Source organism: Podarcis tiliguerta (assembly GCF_965153285.1).
Source record: "Podarcis tiliguerta genome assembly, chromosome: 8".
NCBI lineage: Eukaryota > Metazoa > Chordata > Lepidosauria > Squamata > Lacertidae > Podarcis > Podarcis tiliguerta.
Window position 1 is genome coordinate 57,552,452 of NC_139541.1, and position 25,152 is coordinate 57,577,603.

Genomic DNA, 25,152 nt, shown 5'->3' on the forward strand with positions numbered 1-25,152 from the left:
TCAGGAATTCTAATAAACCCCCAAATCATTGCAGATTTGAAGTCATGGCAGTTTTGCAAGGTTCAGTACTCTACTTATTCAAAATGGCATCCACAGGAAAACATGCTCCTTGATCTCAGGAATCATCATGCAAATTTTGGTTACAATATCTTAAGAGATGTCCAAATGCATAATGAAAAGACAGTCAAACCACTTTCCAAGTTATATAGAAGATTTAACAAAGATTTCAAAATGTGCACATGGCAGGAATGAAAGGGGGGTGGGAAGAGAAGATGCAAAAGGAGCTAAAAGTGGTAGTGAATATTGCATACAAAGCGCTTCGTATAAAATTCAGTAATCGACTTTTTAGAGGACAACAGAGGCTCTTAACAAATTTAATAGAACTTAATTTGCTTTGGGTTGCCTTGGGCAAGATAAAATGACTAACAAATCTTAATAATAATAATAATAATAATAATAATAATAATAGCCTGCTAGATCAGGCCAATGACCCATCTAGCCCAGCATCTGTTCTCACAGATATGCTCTAAGGGCCACATGTTATGGAACTGAAGAAATCTATGAGATGCACCTTCAAGTTTGGTACATCAGAAGAACCTTGGTAGGTGGGTCAGAGCAATCTAGTCCACCATCACACTTCCCATACTGGCCAGCTGGATGCCTTTAGGAAACCCATACACAGGACCTGAAAACAACAGCCCTCTCCCATGATTGTTCTTCAGCAACTGGTAATATGGAGGCATGGTGGTGCCTCTGAATCTGGAGGGAACATTTAGTCATCATGGCTAGTAGCCACTGATAACTGTATCATGCATCCCCTTTTCAGTAGCAAATTCCACTAGTCGGTAGCTGACTGTGAAGGACTACTTGTCCTGAATGCTGTCCACTTGTCCCGCTTTTGATTCACAGCAGCTAGTATTCAGAGGTATACTACCTCCACCATTGAAAGAAGTACATGGCCATTATCGCTTGTTGCCTTACGCTCCATGAATTTGCCTAATTCCCTTTTAAATGCATCTGAATTGGTGGCCATCACTGCATCTTGCAGTACTTCTGGTTGCCCTTTCCTGCACCTTTTTCAGCTCTCTAATTTCCTACAGGAAATGTAAATGGCATGAAAGCTGTCATTTCCTCTAGAGTACCATGATAACCCGACACCTTCAGTGCACTTAGCTAAATCATCTGTTTACACAGTGTCTGTCTTGACACTTCCAAGTTACAGCAGAATCTCTTCATTTGTCCAGGCTTAATTCCCAGCAGAAATTTTGCTGCAGGGTCATCTGAACTGGAACTAGATAACCTGTTGGAAGAAGGAAAATATTTCCCTCTCCCAGATTCTGTGTGTCTTGTCCCCATGCTTCTCTCAATGCATAATTCATCTGTCCATCTCTCCACCCATCTTCAAATAAAGACCAAGTCTGCTTACTCCTTTGTGCTGAGAGTGAAATCAGTAATGGCATTAGCTTCCCCCATAATTCAGTGCTGGCACAATCTAATGCACTTGTTTTCCCAGGCAGTTAGTGTAATGTGGTTTGAATGATCACTTACTAAATGCATTTATAGCCTCAAGGTCAACTTGAACTTCTGTTTAGTAGAAGGGAACTGGGGAACACTATGGGGGTGACCTCCTTTCCTTGACAATCTCTCTAACTTTTCCATAAGAACCAAGAGGAATTCAACGTGACTGGTAGAAACAGGAACTCTGTGAAAAGGCTTATTTGATTTCTATCTTCCACTTAAGTGTAGAAAGTTCTTTAAACTGTCTGTTGTTCCAAGCACAGCTTTGTTTTATTTGTTATAGTTTTGCATACTTTAGAACTTGAATTGCTTTTATTGCTTAGAGTTATGTTAAGCCACATAGATCAAAGGATGAAACAGGATCCAAATAACTAGACGCAAAACCTTTGATGAGCAATTTGCAATTGGGAGCTGGGGAAAACTCTTTCACAGCTCCAAATATGGCCAAGACGCTTTTTGGAAAATGCCCTGTGTTTCCTCTGTGTGTTTGATTTGACATCATTTGTGCCAGTGTTTCCCATCCTGACAGCCAATGAAGCTGAAGGGGAGAAGAAAATGGGAACTTGATGATGTCAGAACAGACTTCTTTTCATCAACACATTACCAGGGACACACTGTTCAGCAGCATTCCTGCTTTCCCATGTAATATGGAATTTGGGTTCAATACCCTAAAATGTTCAGTACTACCCCATCCATTGAGGGTGCTATATTTGGGGCGGGTGAGTGGGGGAATCCATTTTGCCTTGCCTGTAGCTGCAATCACTCACAATTATATCAAAACATTTCCATAACAACCCATGCCACCAAATCCTACACATGTACTAGCTACCCCAGTGGCTACATTAACTAGTCCAATAGCTGCATTCGGAAAATGACAACTGAATAGCTCCAAACCTGAACCACCAAATGTCTCTCCAACTCCTTTCAACCGTTCCTCAAAGAGTTGGGGAGGGAAGACTGCCACTGTTGACTCTGATTTGCCTCCAATCCATGGCACACCACATGCAGCGTTCAGCTTGATAAATGGCTGCCCACTTCCTTTTCTACCCTGTACCACCAGCTGTGTAAATGGAAGAAGCCACCATCTTCCCATTTCTTCTTGGTTCTCTCAACCCAGAGTATGTGGCCATGAACACTGCTCTGCCTATTTCCCCAAGACAGACATTTCAAACACTATTAATGCCCCACGTCACATATATCAAGATAGTATCAAGCCCAGTGGAAAAGGCAGTAGCTGAGGGAACAGCATGTGCTTCACATGTGAAAGTTTCCAGGTCAATCCTCAACATCTCCAATAAGGGCTAGAAAACACCCTTGCCTGAAACCCTGGGCAGCTGCTGCCAGTCAGTGTAGGCGATGCTGAACTAGATGGACCAAGTATAAGGCAGCTTCCTATATACTTTGAATATACTGAAAATTAAGAGGTGATACACAACAGGCAGCCACCCAGACTCATTGGTGTAGGTCTCTGGAGAGACCTGTGGCATCTCAGCAGAGGAAGTGGTTACAGAGCTGAGGCAGAAGAAGTGGTGTAAGCTAGCATTTCTGCAAGCCCTAGCAAAACAAATAACTTCTTGCTGTAGCGAACAAGCTCTTTAATCTAGGCCCACTATCACTTGCTACCTGCCTGAGACCCTTGCCACAATCCAATACCAGCAACTCTCTCCCAAGAGAGTGACCATTCCAGTAACACACGTTTGCTTCTCTGTTCCAGGCCACCCCAGCAAATTATTTAGTATACAAAAGGGAGCATGTACATTCTGCCAAAGAAGTCTAAACTGCCTACAGTGATGAAGACATGCACACTCCAGGAAAACCCAACCAGAATCACATGAAGAAAAGCCTACTTACACATAGAGCACACTCTTCTGGTCTCCGACCTGACCACCGTCCCCCACAGTTAGCGTATCATAACCTCTCTCCAAGTCGAATTCTTCAAAGTTGAGTTTGATGACCTACCAAAGACACATGGTGTTAGAACAAATGGTTGAAATGTCAGGGAGGAACCAGGTTAACAGAAGGAGTGGATCGAACAAACTGGGGCTAATATTGAGTAGTGACTAGCGTGTTGAGCTTCGGTGCATTATACCAAGGTTCTTATTCCCACTGAGCCATAAAAGAAACTGAGTGGGCCTTGGAAAGCAACAATCTTTCAGTCTGTCCCACTTCTAAAGGTTGTTGCAACACTGAACATCTGGGGTAACAGCCAGTGTTATAGAAGTGATGCAATGAATGATCAGGAAGCCAACTTCAGTGATTCTACCCCCAACTATATTCAAGTTGTGCAGTCATCTAAATCAGCCATATTGCTCACAGTTACGCCAAGAGCATCTGCATGGTGTTGTGCTTACAGCATCAGATAAAGACTGGGTTCAATTTACTACTCAATCATGAAACTTACTGAGTAACCATGGGCCAATCAGTCTAACTTACCTCACAGCATTGTTGTGAGGATATATGCTGCCCTGGGCTCCTTGAAGAAAGGGTGAGATTGCTCCCCTTAAAAGCAATCTCAGTGCTTGTGGGTCAACAGAAAAGGGAACCTAAATTAAGCCACTGGGAAAGAAGGTGAGGGATGAGTATCCCCCAAGGATGTAGAACTAGAAAAAAAATTATTATTTTTTAAAAAGGAGACAGCCCCCCACCCCATAAAGCCCTGTGAAGACAGAGCATACTCAGTGCACACTTAGGAAGGCTGAATGTCAAGTTGGGGGAGGGCTGAGAGAGGAGGAGAATGAATTTGCTTGCATCCATGTCAGTTTTTCAGGGGAAGCCAGTGTGGTGTCCTCCAGTTCTTGTTGAGCTGCACCTCTCATAATCTGTGACCATTGGCCATTCTGGCTTAGGCTAATGGGAGCTGCAAATCTGTACAGTACCAGGCTGTCTAACATTCCCTAGATCTTGGGAAATGACAGTGCTTGTTTGACAATACTGCAGCTTTGGTACAGCTGACCAAAAAATAGCATCGATGACTGCTTGAAGCAAGTGTAAATCATTGAATCCAAACAGGGTATTCTGTCAGCAGGGACTAGGCATCTCTGCACTATCTGGGAATCTCTCAGGTAGACTGGCATCAACCTTGTTGCTCTGCATGCCACAACCCTACAGCCCAGCAGAGATCATGACACCAAGTTGGAGGCTGCAGTGCTATGAGCTAAAGAACCAGATTTGGTCCCTGGTTCTGAGCCTGATGCTGATGATTAGGGGACCACTGAACCTGAGGTTGGCTAGCAGGAATCCATTGAACCAGCTCCCACATCACCAAGGCATGAAGAACTGGGACCAGGACTCTCACAGGCACATTCCCTGGGTCTAAGGAGCTAAGTGCCTCCCACAGTATCTTGCCAGTCTAGTGGCAGAGGAAGAGCACATCAGGAGGGAGGCCATGGAGCAGAAGTGCCTTTCTTCAGGTCAGAGGGCTGGCCCTTAAGGGACTCTAGAATTGAACAAAACCTAGGAAATGTAGGCTGGAGGCAGAGGTTCAAGAGGGGCCAGTTCACTTCTAACCCTTGAAGTAAGTAGCTCATTAGGAGCTCTCCTTTGTGCTGAGTTGACACCTGACCTGCCATGCTCCATGGGTGCCTCTGCAAGACCAAAATAGGACACCACAGGTCCTATTGGGTCACATGATATACAGAGTCCAGTTGGGTGACATGATATACAGAGCCAACTGGCTATTTTTAACTGCTGTGTTAAACTTTGTTCCCCAGCCTGACCAACTTGTTGGATGAAGCAGCTGTGCCGGCTACTCCTGTGCCCTTGCTGCGTTTTCGAAGCTGACCTTAATTACACACTTCTCCCTGGTTCCTCAGAACTTTGATTTAAAGAAGAGAGTTTTTAAAAGTGGGAGAAATATGTTTGTGTCTTTTTGGTGAACACTCACCACAGGATGTTCTTCAAAGTATCTGACTGTATTTATGGGAATAAGAAAAGTATCATGCGATAGGCACTGTCTAAATCAACCTTCTCCAACCTGATGACCTCCACATCCTACTGAACTCCAACTCCCATCAGCCCCCAGCAAACATGCCCAATGCTTAGAGATAATGGGAATTGTAGTCCAACATAACTTGAGGGTACAAGGTTGGGGAAAGCTGGTTTATTGGTTTTTGTTGCTGTTGTTGTCTTTATTCAGGATCAGGAACACTGTGCTGGTAGTCCCAGCATTGATGTAACTCAGCAGATGTGGACTTGATCAGTCCCTTAGATAGCAGACCCCTGGGAACACTATTTCACGTTTATTGATAACCAATAAAATAGATAAAGGGCAGGAGAAGAGAAACCTTCAGGGAAACAACAGAAACCTTTAGCCCAGACTTGCTCACCACCTGAAGGTCTAGGCTGAAAATTTGTGTTTTATAAATTACCTACTGAATGTATGGCCCACTTGCTATATGCCACTTTAGAAAACACAATCCTGTAAGCAGCTTAATCTGGGGATCCAGCACAAAATTTAACACCACCACTTCTGAAATCTATTTTTTAAAAATGCAGGAGAAGAGAGCTCCACATCTGCATCTGCATCACCAGCCCCCAAATTCAGACTTGAAACCTCTAGGTCTCTGAGCTGGTGAACTCCTCTGTGGGCATCATGTGGAGTCTCAGAGAGGAGGTGGGAGGCCAGCAACTTGCTCCCACAAACTCAAGAGTTCCATGGCTGTCCCACCAGGTTGCATATGTCTGGATGAAAAAGCTACACTTCACTGAAAGAGCAACTTCCAATGTGGAAATCAAAACAAACAAAAAAATTCAATCCTGCCCAAGTAATAATATATCACTGGGAAAATGGCAAACAAATATAATGTGGTACATTTGATTAAGCACTCCCCACACTCCTCAGCCACCAAGTGAATGTTCTTACACTTTTTTCAAAGTGAAGGTAAAAGTGTTTGCATTTGTACATGGGAGGAAAAGAGTGCAATCCTTCTCAAAGATGGCTGTAGCCCGTTCATGCATTCTGTTCACATGGGCACCACACATGCAAGAGAAAAGTGTCATAGGATCCAGCAAGCCACACACTTTACATGCTAGTCATGCCACTGAATGGTCATGCATTCAGTGTGCATGTCAAAGGCTCCTATTGCATGAGACCCCTCCCACACTGCTGCCAAACACAAGGACATGGCTGGCACTCATGTCAATCTGCAGGGGGCACAGGGAGCGGGCACATTCTGCCCTCTGGCAAGGAAGAACTGAGTGAGAGCAGCAGGCAAAGACTACACCAGGGCCTGCTTTATTTATTATAATATTTTAAAATTGTCAAGCGCCTTGGGTTCCTTGGTAGAAAGGTGGTATATAAATGCAGCAAACAAATAAATACATACAATTCCACTCCCTGCTTTATGCATTTGGCCCCCAAGGGGCTTTGTCAAATTATTTTTACTATTCTCCCTACACTAAGTTTCATTAAACCTCCACCTAGTATGAACCTGTACTAAAAAAAAATATTATTAAAAACCATGTAATGATTGAATAATGTAATTAATGCAAAGAACAAAGGGTTGTTAAGTGACACACATCATTAGTTAAAGCAGCCATTCAAGTAAACTACATTTTAACAAGTCTGACCCTAATTAAATAGCTAATTACATTGTAGTACACTGTGGACCATAACCTTGTTGCAGAGACACAAGTTTCTGGAGTCCAAGAATTATTTATGTGTTCTTTCCTCCCCCTACCTTTCTACTCTCTTCCTTGCCCTAGTTTCGCTTTTGCTCTTAGTTAAAAATTGAAAATTATTTAATGAGTCATTAAATAACAAGAGACCTCCTAGAAAATATAGATAAATGGATGGCATAAAGCCCACCTTTCAAAAGTCACTAAAACAAGTAGCAAAAAAAAACATGAGATGTGGTGAGATCTGCTGAGCAGTTTTCAATGGGCCCAGCTATTAAGGCTTGTCAATAGTCATTATGGGTCACTTTACTTCAGACTAGTTGGCTGGTTATTGACAACCAAGGATAAGATTTCAGCTTAGCAGATCTGCTGGTGTGTGTGTCCATGCATATGTAGGCCGTAGAAATTCCATATCCTTACAATTCCATATCTAGGAATATTTCCACAAACCACAATCTGCTAGGGCCAAGTGACCCTCCAGATAGTGCTGGAATCCAGCACCTATCAACCAAAATCAGTGTGGCTAATGGGCAGTGATGATAGGAGTTGGAGTCCTACAACATCTGGAAGGTCAAAGGTTCCCCACTCCTGTTTTAGGGCTACACAATTTGCTAGCCTTTGAACACAGGAGGTAGCTTACATGGAGTTAGACCACTGGTCTTTGTCTGGCCATTGTTCGGTGGCTCTCCCATGGTCTCAGGTGGAGAGAAGATTCCCAGCACCAGCCACTTGGGGTTATTCTAACTAGAGATATTCAGGATTGAACCTGGGACATTTTATATACAATGCATTCATATTAATGAGTTGTCATCAGCATTTTTACTGTTTCAGCGTATATCTGTGTATCTGACTACAAGAGAGGGTGATTATAACACTTAACATTAAATTTTTTAGTCCAGTAATGTAACTCATCAGAAGAAGTCTCCAGTTACCCACATGTGGGAGATTTCTCTCTAGATCACCCTGCCACCCACATCTTCAACACACACACAATTTGCTTTTCTGACACACTCTAAACTCGTTCAGCTGTATTTTCTGCAATTGCTGCAGATTCTGGTGACAGCACTCAAATGCTAAAAGGAATTGATTTGTTTTCCACCTTCTCTCTCTCTCTTCCCCCTCATGCGCCTGACAAGAGAAGCCCACAGGACTGTAAGGAATATCCTCAGCTATTTAAACACAGGGAAGATATCAGTCATCAGTTGTGGAACAACTTCTCAAACTAATAGCAACAAGCTGAGTGGTAACAAGTGAGCATAGCTGCACTTTTTCAAAATCCATCAATACAAGTTCTGGCCAGTCATCTGATTCTCAGGAACAAGGACAGTGAGGATTAAAGGAGGGCCTTGGAACACATCCAGGGAAAAGTTTCCTGTGCTGTCTGCTAGTTGTCAGGAAAGCAAAAGGGTCCCAACAAAAGATGACTGCATCTTCTCCTTGTAATCCTTCATGTTCCTTACACGGGGTACAACTCTTCACACGTCACACTTCATGCTAAACTAGAGGTGAGGAACTTGTGGCCATCCAGATGTTGTTGGACTCCCATCAGCCAGCAAGATCAAAGATGGGACTTGTAGTCCATTAACATCTGGAGGGCTACAGCCCTACAGCCCCTACCCCACATTAAACATACACCATGACAAAAGTCAATGGAGAGGGTCTTTCCATTCATCTGCCTGGCCCAACTGCCATCTGGACCATTCTCCCTCTTGGATCAACAGCAGCCAGCCACGCAAGAAAAGAGCTCTTTCCTTGGTCTGCTTGGGCAGGCTATCCCTCAATGAGGGCTTATTCTAACTTACCGTTTGTCCTGTTCTTTCTAGGCACGGGTTCTTACTTTAAAACTTCATGTCAGAGTACTTGAGTGTTTTTTAGCTTAATCTACTATAGTGGCAAGTGAGAGCTGGACCATAAAGAAGGCTGATTGCTGAAGAATTGATGCTTTTGAATTATGGTGCTGGAGGAGACTATTGAGAGTCCCATCGACTGCAAGATCAAACCTATCCATTCTGAAGGAAATCAGCCCTGAGTGCTCACTGGAAGGACAGATCGTGAAGCTGAGGCTCCAATACTTTGGCCACCTCATGAGAAGAGACGACTCCCTGGAAAAGACCCTGATGTTGGAAAAGATGGAGGGCACAAGGAGAAGGGGATGACAGAGGACGAGATGGTTGGACAGTGTTCTCGAAGCTACAAACATGAGTCTGACCAAACTGCGGGAGGCAGTGGAAGACAGGAGTGCCTGGCGTGCTCTGGTCCGTGGGGTCACAAAGAGTCAGACACGACTAAACGACTAAACAACAACAACACTATAGTGGCAGTAGCAATACCCCTGAAACCTGTGGGTGGCCAGTGACTGGATTTCTCTCTCTCTCTTGAAAAGTGGGTCCTGTAATTGCTCAATATCTCCCCATCTCTCTGGGGCCTGTATATGCTCTCTCTCCCTCTTTCTCTCACCCACACCAGAACTGGAGAAAAAGCACTCAACCTTTCTGCAGCCACTCTACTAGAACAAAAAGAGATGCCCACGTTCAACAAGTTCTGAATGTGGAGGGAGATATAAACACAAAGGAGCAGGGGCTACTTCAAAGAAAAGGGGGGGGACCAGGGATACTCCAAATATTATTTATTAAACCCTTTAACAGCCTGGTGTTATCCAGATGTTTTCAACTACAACTCTCATCATCAGAGCCAACACAGCTGTATTTGTTGGGGCTGATGGGAGTTGTAGTCCAAAACATCTGAAGAGCACCAGCTTCATGAATGCTACTTTATAACCCTGCCTTGATCTAATAACTACTACAATCCTGGAGCTGATTCAGACTATTGTTCCATTTACACTGACTAGCAACAACTCTCCAGAGTTTCTGACAGCCCTATCTGGAGATGCTAGGCATTGAATTTGAAGACCTCTGCATCCAAAACAGATATTGTGCCACTGATAGGCATGCAAGGAGGCAGTGGTTTCTATCAGGGCCCAGGATCAACACCACACTATTTCCATTTTGCTACAGTTCGGTTTCTACTAAACTCTACATTATTTGTATCACTCACTGCTATGGTTAACACCTATGCAATTAGTAGCATAATTAGTTGTGTAATTAATTTCAACTCATTTCAGTAGAAGGGAAACAATGCAGAAAATAATGCAATTATTTGTGTAATATTTATGTACTAAAAACTAACAAAAATGAATAATGTTCATATTCAGTAGTATGATTTTTCATTCCTGATCTCAGATGAACAAACAAATTGCAGGGATTTCTGTTTCTGATGGAATTCTCTGACATCTCGAACCACTGAGATACAACCCTTCTACTGATCAAGTATTTGTTCTGCACAAGACAATTTAGACCCATACAGTTGGGGCTGCATATACTCAATGCAATTCTGAGATCAGTGTCCATGTGCATAATTTCCCCTATATCGTGCAATGGATGGTGTATATTTTTACAGAATTCACTTTCCTTTTGTTAGTCATAGGCAAGGGGAAGGAACTATCACAGCAAGCTATAGCAGAGGAAGAAATGGGACTCTGCTGGCTCTGGAAAAATGTCAGCTCCACCAGAGTCCTCCATCAACTGTCATCTGGTGCAACCATTCCACTAGGCTATAAGAACATAAGACCCTATTGGATCAGGCTAATGGATGAGGTTACTGCTAGGTGGATTTGTAGCTGGTTGACTGACCCAAGCCAAAGAGTGCTCACTAATGGTACCTCATCATTTTTGGGGGAAAGAGATAAATGGGCTGCCACAGGGTACTGTCCTGGGCCGGTTGTTGTTCTACATCTTTATAAATTACTTGGATGAAAAGAACTGAGGGGTTGTTCATCAAATTTGCAGATGACACCAAACTGGGAGGGGTAATAAGGCCACAGAAGACAGAATCAGGATTCAAGATAACCTTAACAGATCAAAAAACTGGGCCAAAACTAACAAAATAAATTTCAATAGGGACAGATGTAAGGTTCTACACTTAGGTAGGAATAAACAGCTGCACAATTATAAGATGAAGGAAAACAGGCTTGCAAGTAGTACATGGGAAAAGGATCGAGGGGTTTTAGTAGACCACAAGCTTAACATGAGTCGAGTGTGATGCAGCAGCAAAAATACCTAATGCTTTTCTAGGCTGCATCAACATGAGTCTAATGTTCACCTGAAGGGAAGTAATAGTACCACTCTATTCTGTTTGGTCAGACCACACCTGGAATATTGTGTCCAGTTCTGGGCACCACAACTTAAGAAGGATATTGACAAGCTAGAACATGTGCAGAGGAGGGCAACCAAGATTATTAAGAGTCTGGAAACCAAGTCTTATGAAGAATGGTTGAGGGAGTTGGGTATGTTTAGTCTGGAAAAGAGGAGACTGAGAAGAGATATGATAGCCATCTTCAAATATCTTAAGGGCTGTCACATGGAAGATGGAGCAAGTTTATTTTCTCCTGTTCTGAAGGTTAGTACACAAACCAATTGCTTCAAGCTACAAGAAATAAGATTCTGATTAAACATCAGGTATTACTTTCTAAGGGTAAAAGCTGTTTGACAGTGGAACAGACTCCCTAGGGAGATTGTGGACTATCCTTCATTGGAGGTTTTTAAGCAAAAGCCATCTGTCATGGACGCTTTAGTTGAGATTACTGCAATGCAGGGGGTTGAAAGACATGACCTTTGGGGTAACTTCCAACTCTACAATTTTATGATTCTATGAACACTCCATCTAGCCCAGCCCCCTGTGCTCACAGTGACCATCCAGACCCCCATGGGAAATCCACAAACAGGACCTGAGCACAACTGTCCACCAGCAGTTTCTAGCAACTGGTACTCAGAAGCATTACTCAGAAGCGTGATTAGCCATCATGGCTAACAGCGATTGGTAGCCTGTCCCCCAGGAAAGAGAGGAATATGGAAATGATTGCAGCCGCCCCCCATAGGCTCCACTGAGAAACCAGCAACTTTCAAACCCTCCTCTCCTTGAAATCTTTTCAAACCAGCTGGTCATTACAAGAACTCTGCATGTAGGAGCCTGTGTGCAAATTTGCTCCTTGATCTTCTTTCCTTTTATATTGTGATATTTTATATTATAAGTGAAGGCAGGAGTGTCTTATGGTTGAGTATCTGCTGATACCGCAATGGGATTCTCTAAATTAACTGTGGTATGTAAATCACTTTAATATTTTTTTATGTATAAAAAATCTGTAAGCTGCTTTGGGTGCCTTTTTTCAGGGTAAAGTGCTATAAATACATAATGAATACACAGGGAACCATAACCCCACTGGTTCAAAAAAATGGGCATCCCTTTTCAGCTATGTTGATTTACTTAAATCTAGTTCTAATTTTCAGGATGGGCCACAACAACAACAAGTAAGAATAAATGACATAACAAAAGTTTTCATGCATATATTCACACTGCCAGCAAGTTCTATAAATGCTTCCAGGTTAGATTTATTCATTTAAGTACCATTTCCTTGCATTTATATCCCACCATTCTTCCATCATGGAACCCAAGGCAGCATTCATGATGTTCCGAAGCATTTCCCTTTCTGGGGACTAACTAGACTCAGGCTTGTTTAGCTTGAGTGCCTTCAGACCATTTGCTGGGACCAAACGCTAAATGCTAAAGGTCTGTCTGAACAGTCGGACAGAAACTCTAGACCTTGTTGCATCCATCCCACCTCCCTGTTGCCAATTGAAGGCCTTCTTGACCTGTGTATGGCATATCTGCATCACATTACAAAGCAACACAACTTTCCTTGGTTGCATTAGCTCAGCCTTTACCAACCTTCCAGATGTTTTGGACTACAACCCTCATCAGCCCCAGCCAGCATTGCTGTATTTTGTTGTAGCAGCTGCAGCCCAAAACATCAGGTGGGCAGCAGATTGGGGAAGACAGCATTAGCTGGATTGTCCCATGGCTGAGCCTGTAGCTACATTTTAGCCATTTAGTTTGGAACATGATTGCCTCGCCCTACTTTCATATGCCTCTCACCTGCTGCTGATGCAACTTCCTGCCCTTTACCAGGCTTGCTGCTGAATTATGAGCCCAACTTTGCAAACACGCTGCTCAGGTTTCCCAAAAAGGGCACACACCCAATCCCCCCCCCCCAGCAATGCATCTGCAAGACCTACCTTGGCTGGATTGACTGCTGTTATCACCCACACGCAGTAGGCATTGTTATCGTACTGGACAGGATAGTTTGGAGATGTGATAATGCCGCTGGGGCCTCGGAGGTACGTATCACACATCCTAGCTGTGGGGGTGGGGGGGGGAAGGAAAACAAAAAGCAAGGAGTATGTGTGGAGGGAATATTTAAGTTTGGGGTAGCCCCTTTGTTAAGAGGCCAGGAATGCACAGGCAGCAAATTAGGTGTCATCTTTTATCTGCTGTTTCCTCATCCCACCCCACCACTCTGCTTTCCACCCACCAAGTCATAGAAGCACAAAAGGAACAAACTGAAAAAGCACCTGTAGATCATCTGCTCCCAGCCCACACATCACAAGACCACCAAGCTGAATGCATCCCACTAGTCATGTATGGAAATACACAAGGGCTCAGCTTCTGCTGCCTGCCTTTGACTCTGTAAGGGGGATGGGATTATCAAGAACCTGGCAGACTTCAATGCAAGGCTGGTGGCCTGTGTTCAGTTGATTGCAGACTGTGCCAACCTCTTACCCTCCAGATATTTCGGGTTATTATTACTATTAATTAAATTTATATACTGCCCCTCATCCAAGGATCACAGAGCTTTTATAGTATAAAAGCACAAATGTATAGCATAGTAACAAACAAAACAATAACCCCCCTGAGTTTAAAAGGGCATAGATTGTTTAATTAGCCAAAGGCCTGGGAGAAGAGGAATGATTTTGCTTGTCACCTAAAAATATGCAATGAAGGTGCCAGATGGGCCTCCTTGGGGAGAGTATTCCACAAATGGGTCCATTGGTCCATCTAGCCCAGCACTTTGTCAACTATGTGCCCTCCTGATGTGTTGAACCACAACTCTCACCTGCCTCAACCATCCCAGACATATGGTGCCAGGGCTGATGGGAGTTGTAGTCCAAAACAGCTGGAAGAAGAACAGCTGGAAAAGCTGGGCCTATTCCAATGGGTGCCAGCTCTCCATTGTGCTTCCAAGCCAGACTGTTTGAAATCATTTTACTCAGAGGTGCCAGTGGATCAAACCTTCTGCATATGAATTATGTGCTAGCCAACCTGAGGGCTATCCCCAACTTTCCACCTTTGCAGTAGTATTAGGACACAGTGGCAGGGATGCCACACTGAGCCAAGCGCAGGAGTGAGTCCTTCAAAATCTGACCCAAGCATTGCTGATTCCAGAGTTCTTTTCCCAGTCCCCATAACTCCCATCAGCCCCAGCTGGTTTATTGGGTCACAGCTTGTGTGGGCCTGGGCTACTGTAAACAGGTTGCCCAAAGGCAGGATCATCCCACATTTTGGATCTTGAATGCACAGAGTAATCACACAAGTACAGTAGCAGAAAGGGGGTGGGGTGGGATATTAACTCAATAATAATAATAATAATAAAACCAACCCCCTCCCTAACACAAAAATAACAAACCCAAACTGTACTTATGGGGAGGGGGTGTTTATAAAGCTGAGTGTTTTTGTCTTTTGCTCCCACAAATCTAATCTACAGACCTATACCCATTTACCTGAGAGTAAGCTCCATCAAATTTTATTGGATTTACTTCTGAATAGACATGATGAGGACTGCCCTGTGCATTTTTTAAAATAGTTTTTTTTTAAAAAAAATGTTCAAGTGTTGGTTTGTAAGACTTGAGTTATACAAAACAAACAAAGAAGCAAAACATACCTTAAAGTCTTGTGGCCGAATTCTAAGGCAATAACATTATAAATTATTTACCCTTCATAGTTCATTTACAAACTCTAGCTCCACCACCAATGAGAGCTAGAAACTTATTTTATATTTCTTGTTTTTACAAGAAGAAAAACGAAATAAAAATGAAATAAAGCTGGGATTCAAAAGATGCAGAGCACCTTACAAGATTGTGCATATAACTCCGCACTTATGAAACTGAGAAGGTGGTTTGGCATAGATATCTCAAGATGCAATCAATTTATTTCAAAAAAGAGCAGGGAGAAGAGGCCATACCTGGCAGCTAAGCAGACTATTGGCAACACTATCAAATTTGTTTTGCAGTATGGCTTCTTGATAGAGAGTGAGGTGGGCTTTAACTTCCTTCACCCACGCTCAGCCTGAAGGCCTAATCAAATCCCAGCACTGTAAATATTTAATAGAAGGCAGTCAAATTAAGTTTGGCTTTTCCACAGGTTCTGGGATGATGGAGAATATTTCTGAAGAACACTTTGGATGAAAGAGAGGATAAAAAGGCAAGATTTAAGAAGAAAAGGTGGACACAAAGTGTCTCTCTCTGGGTTCATGGGGAAATCCATAAGTTTGGATGCCAGCATCAAAATTCATTTCAGAGTAGGATTCAGATTCATGAAAGGCTCAGTTTTAGACCTTAAATGCTCTGAACACCAATTTGGGAGGCAACATACGAGGAATTTCTTGTAAGTGTCTCTTGGATCTGAGCAGGAACAGAGGAAGCTGTCTCATATCAAGTCAGACCATTGGTCCTTCTAGCTCAGCATTGTCTACACTGACTGGCATCACCTGCTCAGGGTTACAGACAGGAATCTCTCCCAGACCTACTTGGAGCTGCTGGGGATCAAAGTTGAATTGACTTAAATTTGGGACTTTCTGTGTGCTCTACCACTGAACTACATCCCTTCGCCAAACTATTAAGCTGCTTTATTCTGAAACAGACCTCTTGGTTTCAGATAGAAGTCTTTTACAGCTCTACCTGGAGATGTCCGGTGACTTTCTCCATGCAAATTGTGTGCCACATCACTGAGATAAATCCCTTCTCTGAAGCAATTCCTGGAAGCCTATTGTGCTATCCTTACTTTTGCCCCAACCAAACAAATCAAGTGTTGCACACACACTAAATTGGATCCATCCTCAAAATACTAACAATATTTACTCTTATAAATAATAATGACTAATTGCTGCTAGTGGTAATAATAATAGCAGTTTTGAAGAATCTATTAAATTTACACAGATTTCTTTTTCTCCAAATGAAAGGAAAGCACAGGTCCTGCCCTCTTGCTCACATTACAGATGAAACAAGGGCGACGTAATATGAGGGTGATACGAAAGAAGAAATGACCACAGAGGAGATGCCTGAGCAAAGAAGAGTGTCTTCAGCAGCTGTTTGAATACAGAGACAGATGGAGATGTCTGTATGTCAGGAGCCAAGACATCCCACAGGAATGGTTCATTTAGCAAAAAAAAGATGGAGATAGGAGACAGAGGAAGACATCTCAGGCATGGTGTGGGGAAGAAGGGACTGAATGTAGAAGGGCAGAGCAGGAGAAGCAAAAAGAGAAAACGAGGAACAAGAGAACTGGCTACATGCATTTAAAGTACAATGATATTACTTTAAATAGTCATGCTCCCTCCCCAAACAATTATGGGAGCTGTAGTTTGTTCAGAACACTGACAGTTGCTAGGAAACCCATTCCTTTCACACAACTACACTTCTCATAGTGCCTTAACAATGGATCCCTCTTCCCAGAGAACTTAACAAACGACAGCTCCCAGAATTCTTTGGCGAAGTCCTGACTGTTTAACATGGTATCATAGCACTTTTAATGTATGACAAGAATATGGCCAATGTAAAGCAAGGGACAAAAGGTAAGGTGCCTGTGTGTATTTAAGAAAAAAATGAATGTCAGATGTGAAGGGCATCCAATAAGTGAAAAGTAAATATATCTAACTGGGAAATTGGCAGGGCAGGGGGAAGATGTTATGGCATACTTGAGAACACACCTATGCACACGGCGTTCACCCAGGGAGTTTGGCCATGGGGGAAGCGAGTCATCAGATCCAGTTTCTGCAAAATTTGGGGGTAGGGAGTCAAGACCTAGAAAGTATACTGCAGTGTCTAAGATGTTGAAAAGATCCTCAGCAAGTATTCCGTAAAAGTGTGCAGGAGGGGCACAAGCATACCCCTAAATGTGAAGGGATCCAAAGTGTATACAGGTTTATTTGCACAGGATCTCCTCTGGATAAGCCAGATCCCTGGCTAATCTGCTTTCTCACTTGACCAGAGGAGCTCATACAAGCAAACATCTGTCTCTACATAGTCTCTTCAAACAGATGTCCTCCCATCCGATGTCAAGCGAATAATAGGGAACCCTGTTTAGGGAAGTTTTTAATGGTTGATGCTTTATCGTATTTTTAATATTCTGTTGGAAGCCGCCCAGAGTGGCTGGAGAAACCCAGCCTGATGGATGGGGTATGTATAAGTATGTAAGTAAGTAAGTAAGTTCTGTCAGATTTGGGGCCGTGGGGACAGTGAATGCAATCTGACTGCCCCCTCCCCAGTGTAGTCAGTGAACACATGGGGAGGGGTTGCTTGAACTTTCCTAGTCTAGCAGAGCCACTAGGGTGAAAGGGGTTCTGCCCCAGCAATCCCCTAGCAATCTCCTATCTGCTCGCCTTATTCCTTCCAACCAGTCAGGGATCGGCTCTACCTGTCATTGCCTTTTACTCTACAATGGACACTAACCACCATTGATCAGAGCCCTTCTAGCTGGTCAGACTTGAATTTGATAGCACTCAGGGTGTTCCACAGTATGTACTGTTATGGGCAATCATTCTCAAGAGCCTTTCTCACTGGTCCCCTGTAGTTTCCCTGCCCCAAATGGCTAAAGTAGGTTTTTGGAAGTCCTGATGAATACCCAGCTAATGTTCCTTAGGTCCCCAGTTGAGCATCTGCAAACTCACTTCTTAATACAATTCATCAAAAAGGCAAGGCTTCAGCATTTAAAAGTTATTTTTTTTAAAATAAAAAACCTAACAAACCCAAAATACAGTATAAAAAAATAGTTACAGGGATAAGAAAAGTCTAAATTTTAAAAGGAAGGAGTTTGTGACTGTATATAAAATTAATGATTAACACTGTCACAATGGCACTGGCAAGTCCTCCCTTATTTCAAATGAAAGGTTGCTATAGAATTCATTTGCAGAGTCAGATATTTATGCCAAATATCCTCTTATGTTGATTTAATTCATCCACACATCAGGGAATTAGCCGGGATTTTGCAGTGCCAAGCAAGTACCAAGAAAAAAAAGGAAAGAGCAGAAATTCACAAGCTGTGCAGTGATGGTTCAAAAAGACTTGTGACGGAGAGATCCAGTGAAGTGGAAAGTCTGATGTTCCCTATTGACTAAATACTACAGCAGATAGAAAAGGAGACAGGACTCTCAACTTCCGTCTCCAGGACATCTCTAGCACAAACTCGCCTCTTCTCTTTCCTTCTTGAATGTCTTGTAAGCCCAGAGAAATACCTTGTATGTGCCCCATGGGGCACAGAAATCTCCAGTACACCATACATCCTCTCCTTCCAATTGGTTAGGGCTATTCCACACTTCCACTTGTCCCATGCCCAGAACGCATGGATCAGAGAGGCTTTCCATTTGTCCTTTCCAGGCATGGGTCGGAGTGTTTTCTCACTTGTTCCAATGCTTTCCCCAGGAATACCCACTGTTTAACACTGAATCAGAAAACAAACATCAATCTGCAGGAAAAAACGCGATAGATGTTTGTTCTGAAGTGTGGACGAGCCCTTGGAGTCCCTATTTGGTGATGACATTAAGAGCTTATCCACATTTCCTGGGGGGGGGGGGTGCTCTTTAGCACTCAGTCGGAGCAAACAGCAATTCTGGTTTCCCCTAGTTTGCCATTTGTTCCGATCTATCACTAAAGAGTGAATTTTCCCTTAGAAAGGAGCGGGGCAAGAGGAAAACTGCTTGGACCCATGCTTTCCAGGAGTGGAATTGTGGATGAGCCCTAAGCGTTATTAGCACTGATCCTCTGGCATATGTCCCTCCCCCCCCCCTGTTGATTGCTTATGCCAGGGGTGGCTAACCTGTGGTCTTCCAGATGTTGCTGAACTACAACTTCACTCTACCCCCCTTGACCATTGGCTATTGCAGGTTGGGACTGATGGGACTTGGAGTCTGACAACATCTGGAAGTTCACAGTTTAATCGCCCTTAGTTTATGTTCATTACATGTACTGTTTCTTTAGAAATGAAGATAGTAGACTCTCTCCTGCACTTTAGGCTGTTAAAGAGAGGTTGGGTGGTCCTCTGTCATTCCTGCAATCTGTGATTCCTGCATTGCAATGGGTTGGACTACATTACTTTTGGGGTCCCTTCCACTGCAATTCTATGATTCCATGAAATAAATAAGTAAATAAATATATTAACCTCAAGCAAGTTTCCCTGTTACGTTCAGTAAACATGGCACGTGGCAGTTCTGTGTAGGCTAGTCAGTATAGCATCATCATGTCAACATGGAATGTTCAAACTGCACTTTTAAACATCTATGGAAAACCCCCATGAACCAGCGACTGTCACCTTTCCTTGCTTTTAGCCTAAGCATAAAGGATTTCGGAGATCACACCTGTTGACTGTTTGGATCTTGAAGGACACTCTGACCCCACCATCCCAATTCCTGCTGATTTGGGACACTAAAACACTTAGAAAATGGGCTTCGGTGCCTAATGTTGCTCACACCTGTCCCAGCCAAAGAGGTAAGTTTGACAGCTGGAGGAAGAACTCAGTGACTGCACCTCTTTAGCTGAACCACACCTTACAATTAGGGAAACGTGTGTTTAGAAGATTAAACAAAGAGAAGCAATTAAACCATTCCCAGCCCCACTGCAGGCTACACATGCTGCAGGATTAATGGGCCAACCAAGGCTCTCAGCAAGGATGTTATTGGATGCTACCCTGAAAAGAGACCCCTACTGAGTGAACTTGATACAGTTCACAGCATCATATTTCCCCCCCTTCCCTGCTTATAATGAACCCCCAAGAAGGTGGAAATTGAAACCAATTTCCTGCCCAATTTGGAGTGTTTGGCACTGCACAGTTACTTGCCTCACCTCTACAAACTGGCCTCTGGTCACTCCAGGCTGCTATCATACCACTTAGCTTCTTACAGGTGATGCTTTTGGAACCTTGCAAATCGTAGCCTTCGTTGCAAGTGAACTGGATGCTGGATCCTAACCTGAAAGATAGAAATGGTGTTGCTTTCAGCTTCTGGGAAAACAGATCAGCAATAAGAACTAAAAGCTGTTCTTCGTGCATTCTGGTTTCCAGTCAGGAAGTCACTGCGGCAGCTGACTGGCCATTTATCTATTTATTTGCTCCTCAACATCCAGACTTTCTAAGCAGAGTACTTCATTATAAAAAAGCATACAAAGAATAAGAACAATTTAAGAAGCCTGCTGAAATATGGAAGATTTTGTAAAGTGCCTGAAATTCAGGAGGGAGTTCAGAAAGGAGTCCACAGGACTGGGTCCACAATACTGAATGCATGGCTTGTGGTAGCTACAAGCTATGCCTTTGGGCCATGGGAGACTACTAATAGAGACTGCCACTTGGAGCTCATGAGTGCAGCTGATCCCTGCCAAAAGTGGACAGTGAAAACAGCACTGACCAAATGATTGGTGGTGACTTTACAGGTGGTTTGCATCAACAGGGATCTTGCTTTGCACTGGTGCTTGAACTCAAGCTGAACTGCAGAGGGAAAATGGGTCACCTGACATCATTGTGATGTCAGGGGACTGACAGGTGGTTGGCCCCATCCAACTGTCCGAGTGGCTTGCCAGGAGTGATGGAGCTAAGGATCTGGTCTGCCAGTCAAATCCTGTCCCCCATCCCCTGCTCTATGATATATATCAACTTTTTATTATTCTAAGGTTTATTCGCGATTCCACCAGGGGCATTTCAAAGGGGCATTTTCAACACATATTAAACAGAGTGGTACCTTGGTTTACAACCATAATCTGTTCCGGAGGACCGTTTGTAAACCCAAACAGGTTGTAACCCAAGGTGCGCTTTTGCAAATGGGGCCTCCCAAAATTTTTTTGTTAGTAATCCAAAAAAAAAGTTGTAATCCAAAAAAAGGTTACAAACTGGGACACACACTTCCTGGTTTGATGTGTTTGTAATCCAAAATGTATGCAAACCAAGACATACGCAAACCAAGGTGCCACCTCACCTGCACTTTTTAACCTGCCCCAAATATCAACATAGCATATGGTGTGTCTTGGCAACTGGCACTTCATTGACACAGCAATCAGCTCACCACATCCTAAGTACTTATTTTCTGGTTCAATGGGAAAAGGATGTCATTGATGGACCAGGGAGAAGCCTCTGTTGGAGAGCAGCTGGTCTGAGTGTGCATCTTACGTTTGATGTAGCATATAGATTGCAGCTTATAGTGTCTCCGAATACTCTTAGATGGGATTGTGTGTTTGCTCCCTCCCTGCCCCATCATATCCCTCAGTGGACATCATTATTTCTTTGGTTCTGACCCAGATTCCAGGAGAAAATGGACAGGGGCTTGGGGTGAAAATTGAAAGGTGTTTTTAGAGAACAAATCAGGACTTGGCAGAGAAGTTAGATTAAATATTGATCCACACCCCCCCACACACACCCTTCACACACACAATGTGAAGAGCTTGACTGGCTTATTTTAAGCCAAAGGGAAGAGATGGCAACACAGCAATGGGAAGCCACTCATGCAATTCAAACAACCTCATGGGGTCGTCTCCCCCAACATGGTATCCTTCAGATGTTTTGCCTGTGCTGGCTGGGGCTGATGTGAGTTTTAGTCCAAAACATCTGGAGGGCACCAGGCTGGAGAAGACCATCAAAGGGGTTGGTTCACACACACACATTTGTAGCTTGACAACTATTGGTGCCAGCCACTGGTCTGGATTGAGAAGCACTTTGCTTGGGTTAGGATGTAAGCTCTGACTGATTGTGGTATTTGATCTGTGATTGTTAAATCCATGCAGCTTTTCAATTTACACAAGGACAGACATTGGCACTGTATATTTTAGCCACCATCTAATCTGAATTCCTGATGATTGCACAGCTAATTTTTCCCAGGCCACAAACACTCACACATTCTCATGCACATTAAAAAGGTAAAGGGACCCCTGACCATTAGGTCCAATCGTGACCGACTCTGGGGCTGTGGCGCTCATCTCGCTTTACTGGCCAAGGGAGCCGGCGTACAGCTTCCGGGTCATGTGGCCAGCATGACTAAGCTGCTTCTGGTGAACCAGAGCAGCACATGGAAATGCCGTTTACCTTCCCACCGGAGCGGTACCTATTTATCTACTTGCACTTTAACATGCTTTTGAACTGCTAGGTTGGCAGAAGCAGGGACCGAGCAATGGGAGCTCACCCTGTCACAGGGATTCAAACCGCCAACCTTCTGATTGGCAAGCCCTAGGCTCTGTGGTTTAACCCACAGCACCACCTTTACCTTTACCTTTTTAATGTGCATGATAATGTGTGAAACAGCCTGAGTGTTTGTGGCCTGGGGAAAATTAGCTGTGCAGTCATCAGGAATTCAGGTGTGTGAGAGTGACTTGGGCTGTGTACTCATCATACACATAATCTCCTGCCCAAAGGATCATGGGAACTTTAGTTTACCCCTTGCAGAAGCATAATTCACAGCACCCTTATCAAACTACAGCTCTCAGTATTCTTTTTTTTTGGGGGGGGGTGCTTTTAACTATATAGTGTGTATGCAGCTGTGGGTTCAAATCCCACATCAACCCTTCACTGAGGACTCCTCCATACAGGAATAACTCCTTTTCAAGAGACACTGAAACAAAAGGGGGGAAGGGGGGGAGGAGAAGAGTGATTTCAAAAAGAAGTGATAATTACATGATATGGGATAACTCTCTGTAAACAGTTGTGGCCATACTAAAAAATTTACATAGAAACTACTATCTCTAGGGACACATCCAGTCAGTAGGAAACTTTAGCACAGACCCCACTGTGGTGACTTGTCAGTATTTCCCTTTCTTTTTCCTCACCATGTTGAGAGAGAGAGAGAGGCCCCATTCACACGTTACTCATGTGCTGGGCTTGCCATGTTGAGATGCCCACCCCATTTCACTATTACTTTCTGCAACAACCACGTGTGTTGTGCACAGTGAGATTTCAACATGGAAGTATCTGCTGGAGGTCATAAGGAGGGTGTTGGTGTAATGTGAACAACAGGCTAAATTACACAGCGCTTGGTCCTTGTACTGAGTGGCACACACCCCATGTCTGCATGTTCTGAGATGCACTGGGTTACCATAGCAACATCAGTCTCTAGGGCGTTTCCTTTCTCATGTCCTCTGTCCTATTTGCTGTCAGGTTCTGAATCTGTGAGAGTCAGAGGAAGAGGCTGTGGGTTTTACACAGCAACGTTAGCTAGCATGGTGGTACTGTTAGTGGACATGTACATAAGTATCTTTACTTCAAAGACCAGAATACTGTAACAGCATATAGTATATTAGCTTAGTTTTGTATCTGGAGACAATAAACACATTGTTACTTTGAACTGTGTGGGAGAGGAGTTTTTCCCTTAACTGGAGACTCTGGAAGAAGCTGTTCCTCTGGGAGCAGGAAATCTCTGCAGACCCTTCTGATACATCACACGGGTCGAGGTGTGGTGGACTAACAACTGGCTTCCACAAGACACTAGCATAGGAACATCTGGTAGTGTAGGTCTCCTGATTTTGCAAAGCCCCTGAAGGTGTTATAATTTCACTACCAGCAAGTGCACATGACATGTGGTGGTTGGAGAAAGGAGTAGGGACCTTGGGGGTGATGCTAAAAGCACAACCCTGCTTACCTGTGGACATGGCAAGGCCCTAAACACAACACAGGGATATTGTTACACCAGCCTTTGCCAACCTGGTGCCCTTTAGATGTTTTGGACCATAACTTCTGCAACTTCGATAGGAGTTGCAGTCCAAAACATCTGGAGGGCATCAGGAAGTTCCCCACACCCTGCAGCAAATAACCAGGATAGCATTTGAGCTACAGGCAGCCATTCCAAGAAAGATACCCAGGAGGAGTGTTCTTCAATTCAGGATCCACAATCCCAGATTTCTGAGGTTCCCATTTCAAATGTCAGAGCCTCAACCAGCTCAGGGCTTGGTAGAGCGATCTATAGCTGGGACTACCATGGAATGTGATCCATAGGGAGTAGACAACTGTGTGTTCTGAAGGCAAACAAGCAAACCCATAAGTGGACAGATGAGAGGATGCTTGAGACAAATCACATGAAGAACAGAACTATAATGCACTGGTTTTCACACTCTGTTCTGGGGAACACTGCAGCTCCACAGAATGCTATTAGGAATTGACCAATGAGATGATCATTGACAGTGGACAGCTCCCAGAAAACTACAACTTAACACCACCACCCATCTGCTGCAATACCCTGTAGGGTGCAGGAGTGTGTTGCCACATTCTAGAGTGCACTTGCATTTTGAAGTGAGGGAACTCTGGGGCACTCAAAAAAGAAAATTCTGTTGATTCCAACTTTCTCAGACTCTCAGTCTCCCCTACAACCCCATATTCAGTTCACACCAGTTAAGGATGTATTTTTTTATCAGCTCATATATGCATTTTTGTGCACATTTTTTCTAATACACATTTGCCCATTTTTACAAAGGTTCCCCTAGTATTATGATTTTTTTGTACTTTTTATTCACTAATGTACATATTTCAGTACACACTTTCATTACACACATTTTAATAACACTTTTAAAATAACACATAATCCAGAAAATGGCTACGTTTTGGTTTGTGTACTGGTTTGGGAAGTACAAACGATGCAGGTTAACATAAAAAATTGAACCAAACTAATTTCTCCCCCAGCTTTATAACAGACCTCACCAATCCTGAAGACCTTCACCCTATGGGGCTGACCTTGAACATATCCCAAAGTCCTCTGCACCTCACAGAGGCCATTTAGCAGATACAGCAATGTGGAAAGACTCATCAGAGAGTTTGAAAAGTGATGGAGTGGGAGGAAAACAAATATAACATTTCTCCTGTGACACTCCCAAGCAATTAAGAGAGCTGTGTGGATCA

At 43.5% G+C, this 25,152-nt stretch overlaps 1 protein-coding gene across 11 annotated transcripts in view; it reads right to left on the reverse strand.

Annotated features, from left to right (window-relative positions):
* The window catches only part of CSMD2 (CUB and Sushi multiple domains 2), a 481,761-nt gene that overhangs the window by 194,450 nt on the left and 262,159 nt on the right, over nt 1-25,152 (reverse strand). For 3 of the 11 annotated variants that reach the window (XM_083453238.1, XM_083453235.1, XM_083453240.1), the window contains 3 exons: nt 20,136-20,260; nt 13,263-13,384; nt 3,370-3,473 (listed from right to left, as the gene is read on the reverse strand). The exons of 1 other annotated variant lie outside the window; for it this stretch is intronic. In XM_083453238.1, the coding sequence (XP_083309364.1) occupies nt 3,370-3,473; nt 13,263-13,384; nt 20,136-20,260 (351 nt within the window). 7 more of the 11 variants (XM_083453243.1, XM_083453237.1, XM_083453241.1 and 4 more) reach the window with 7 other exon arrangements.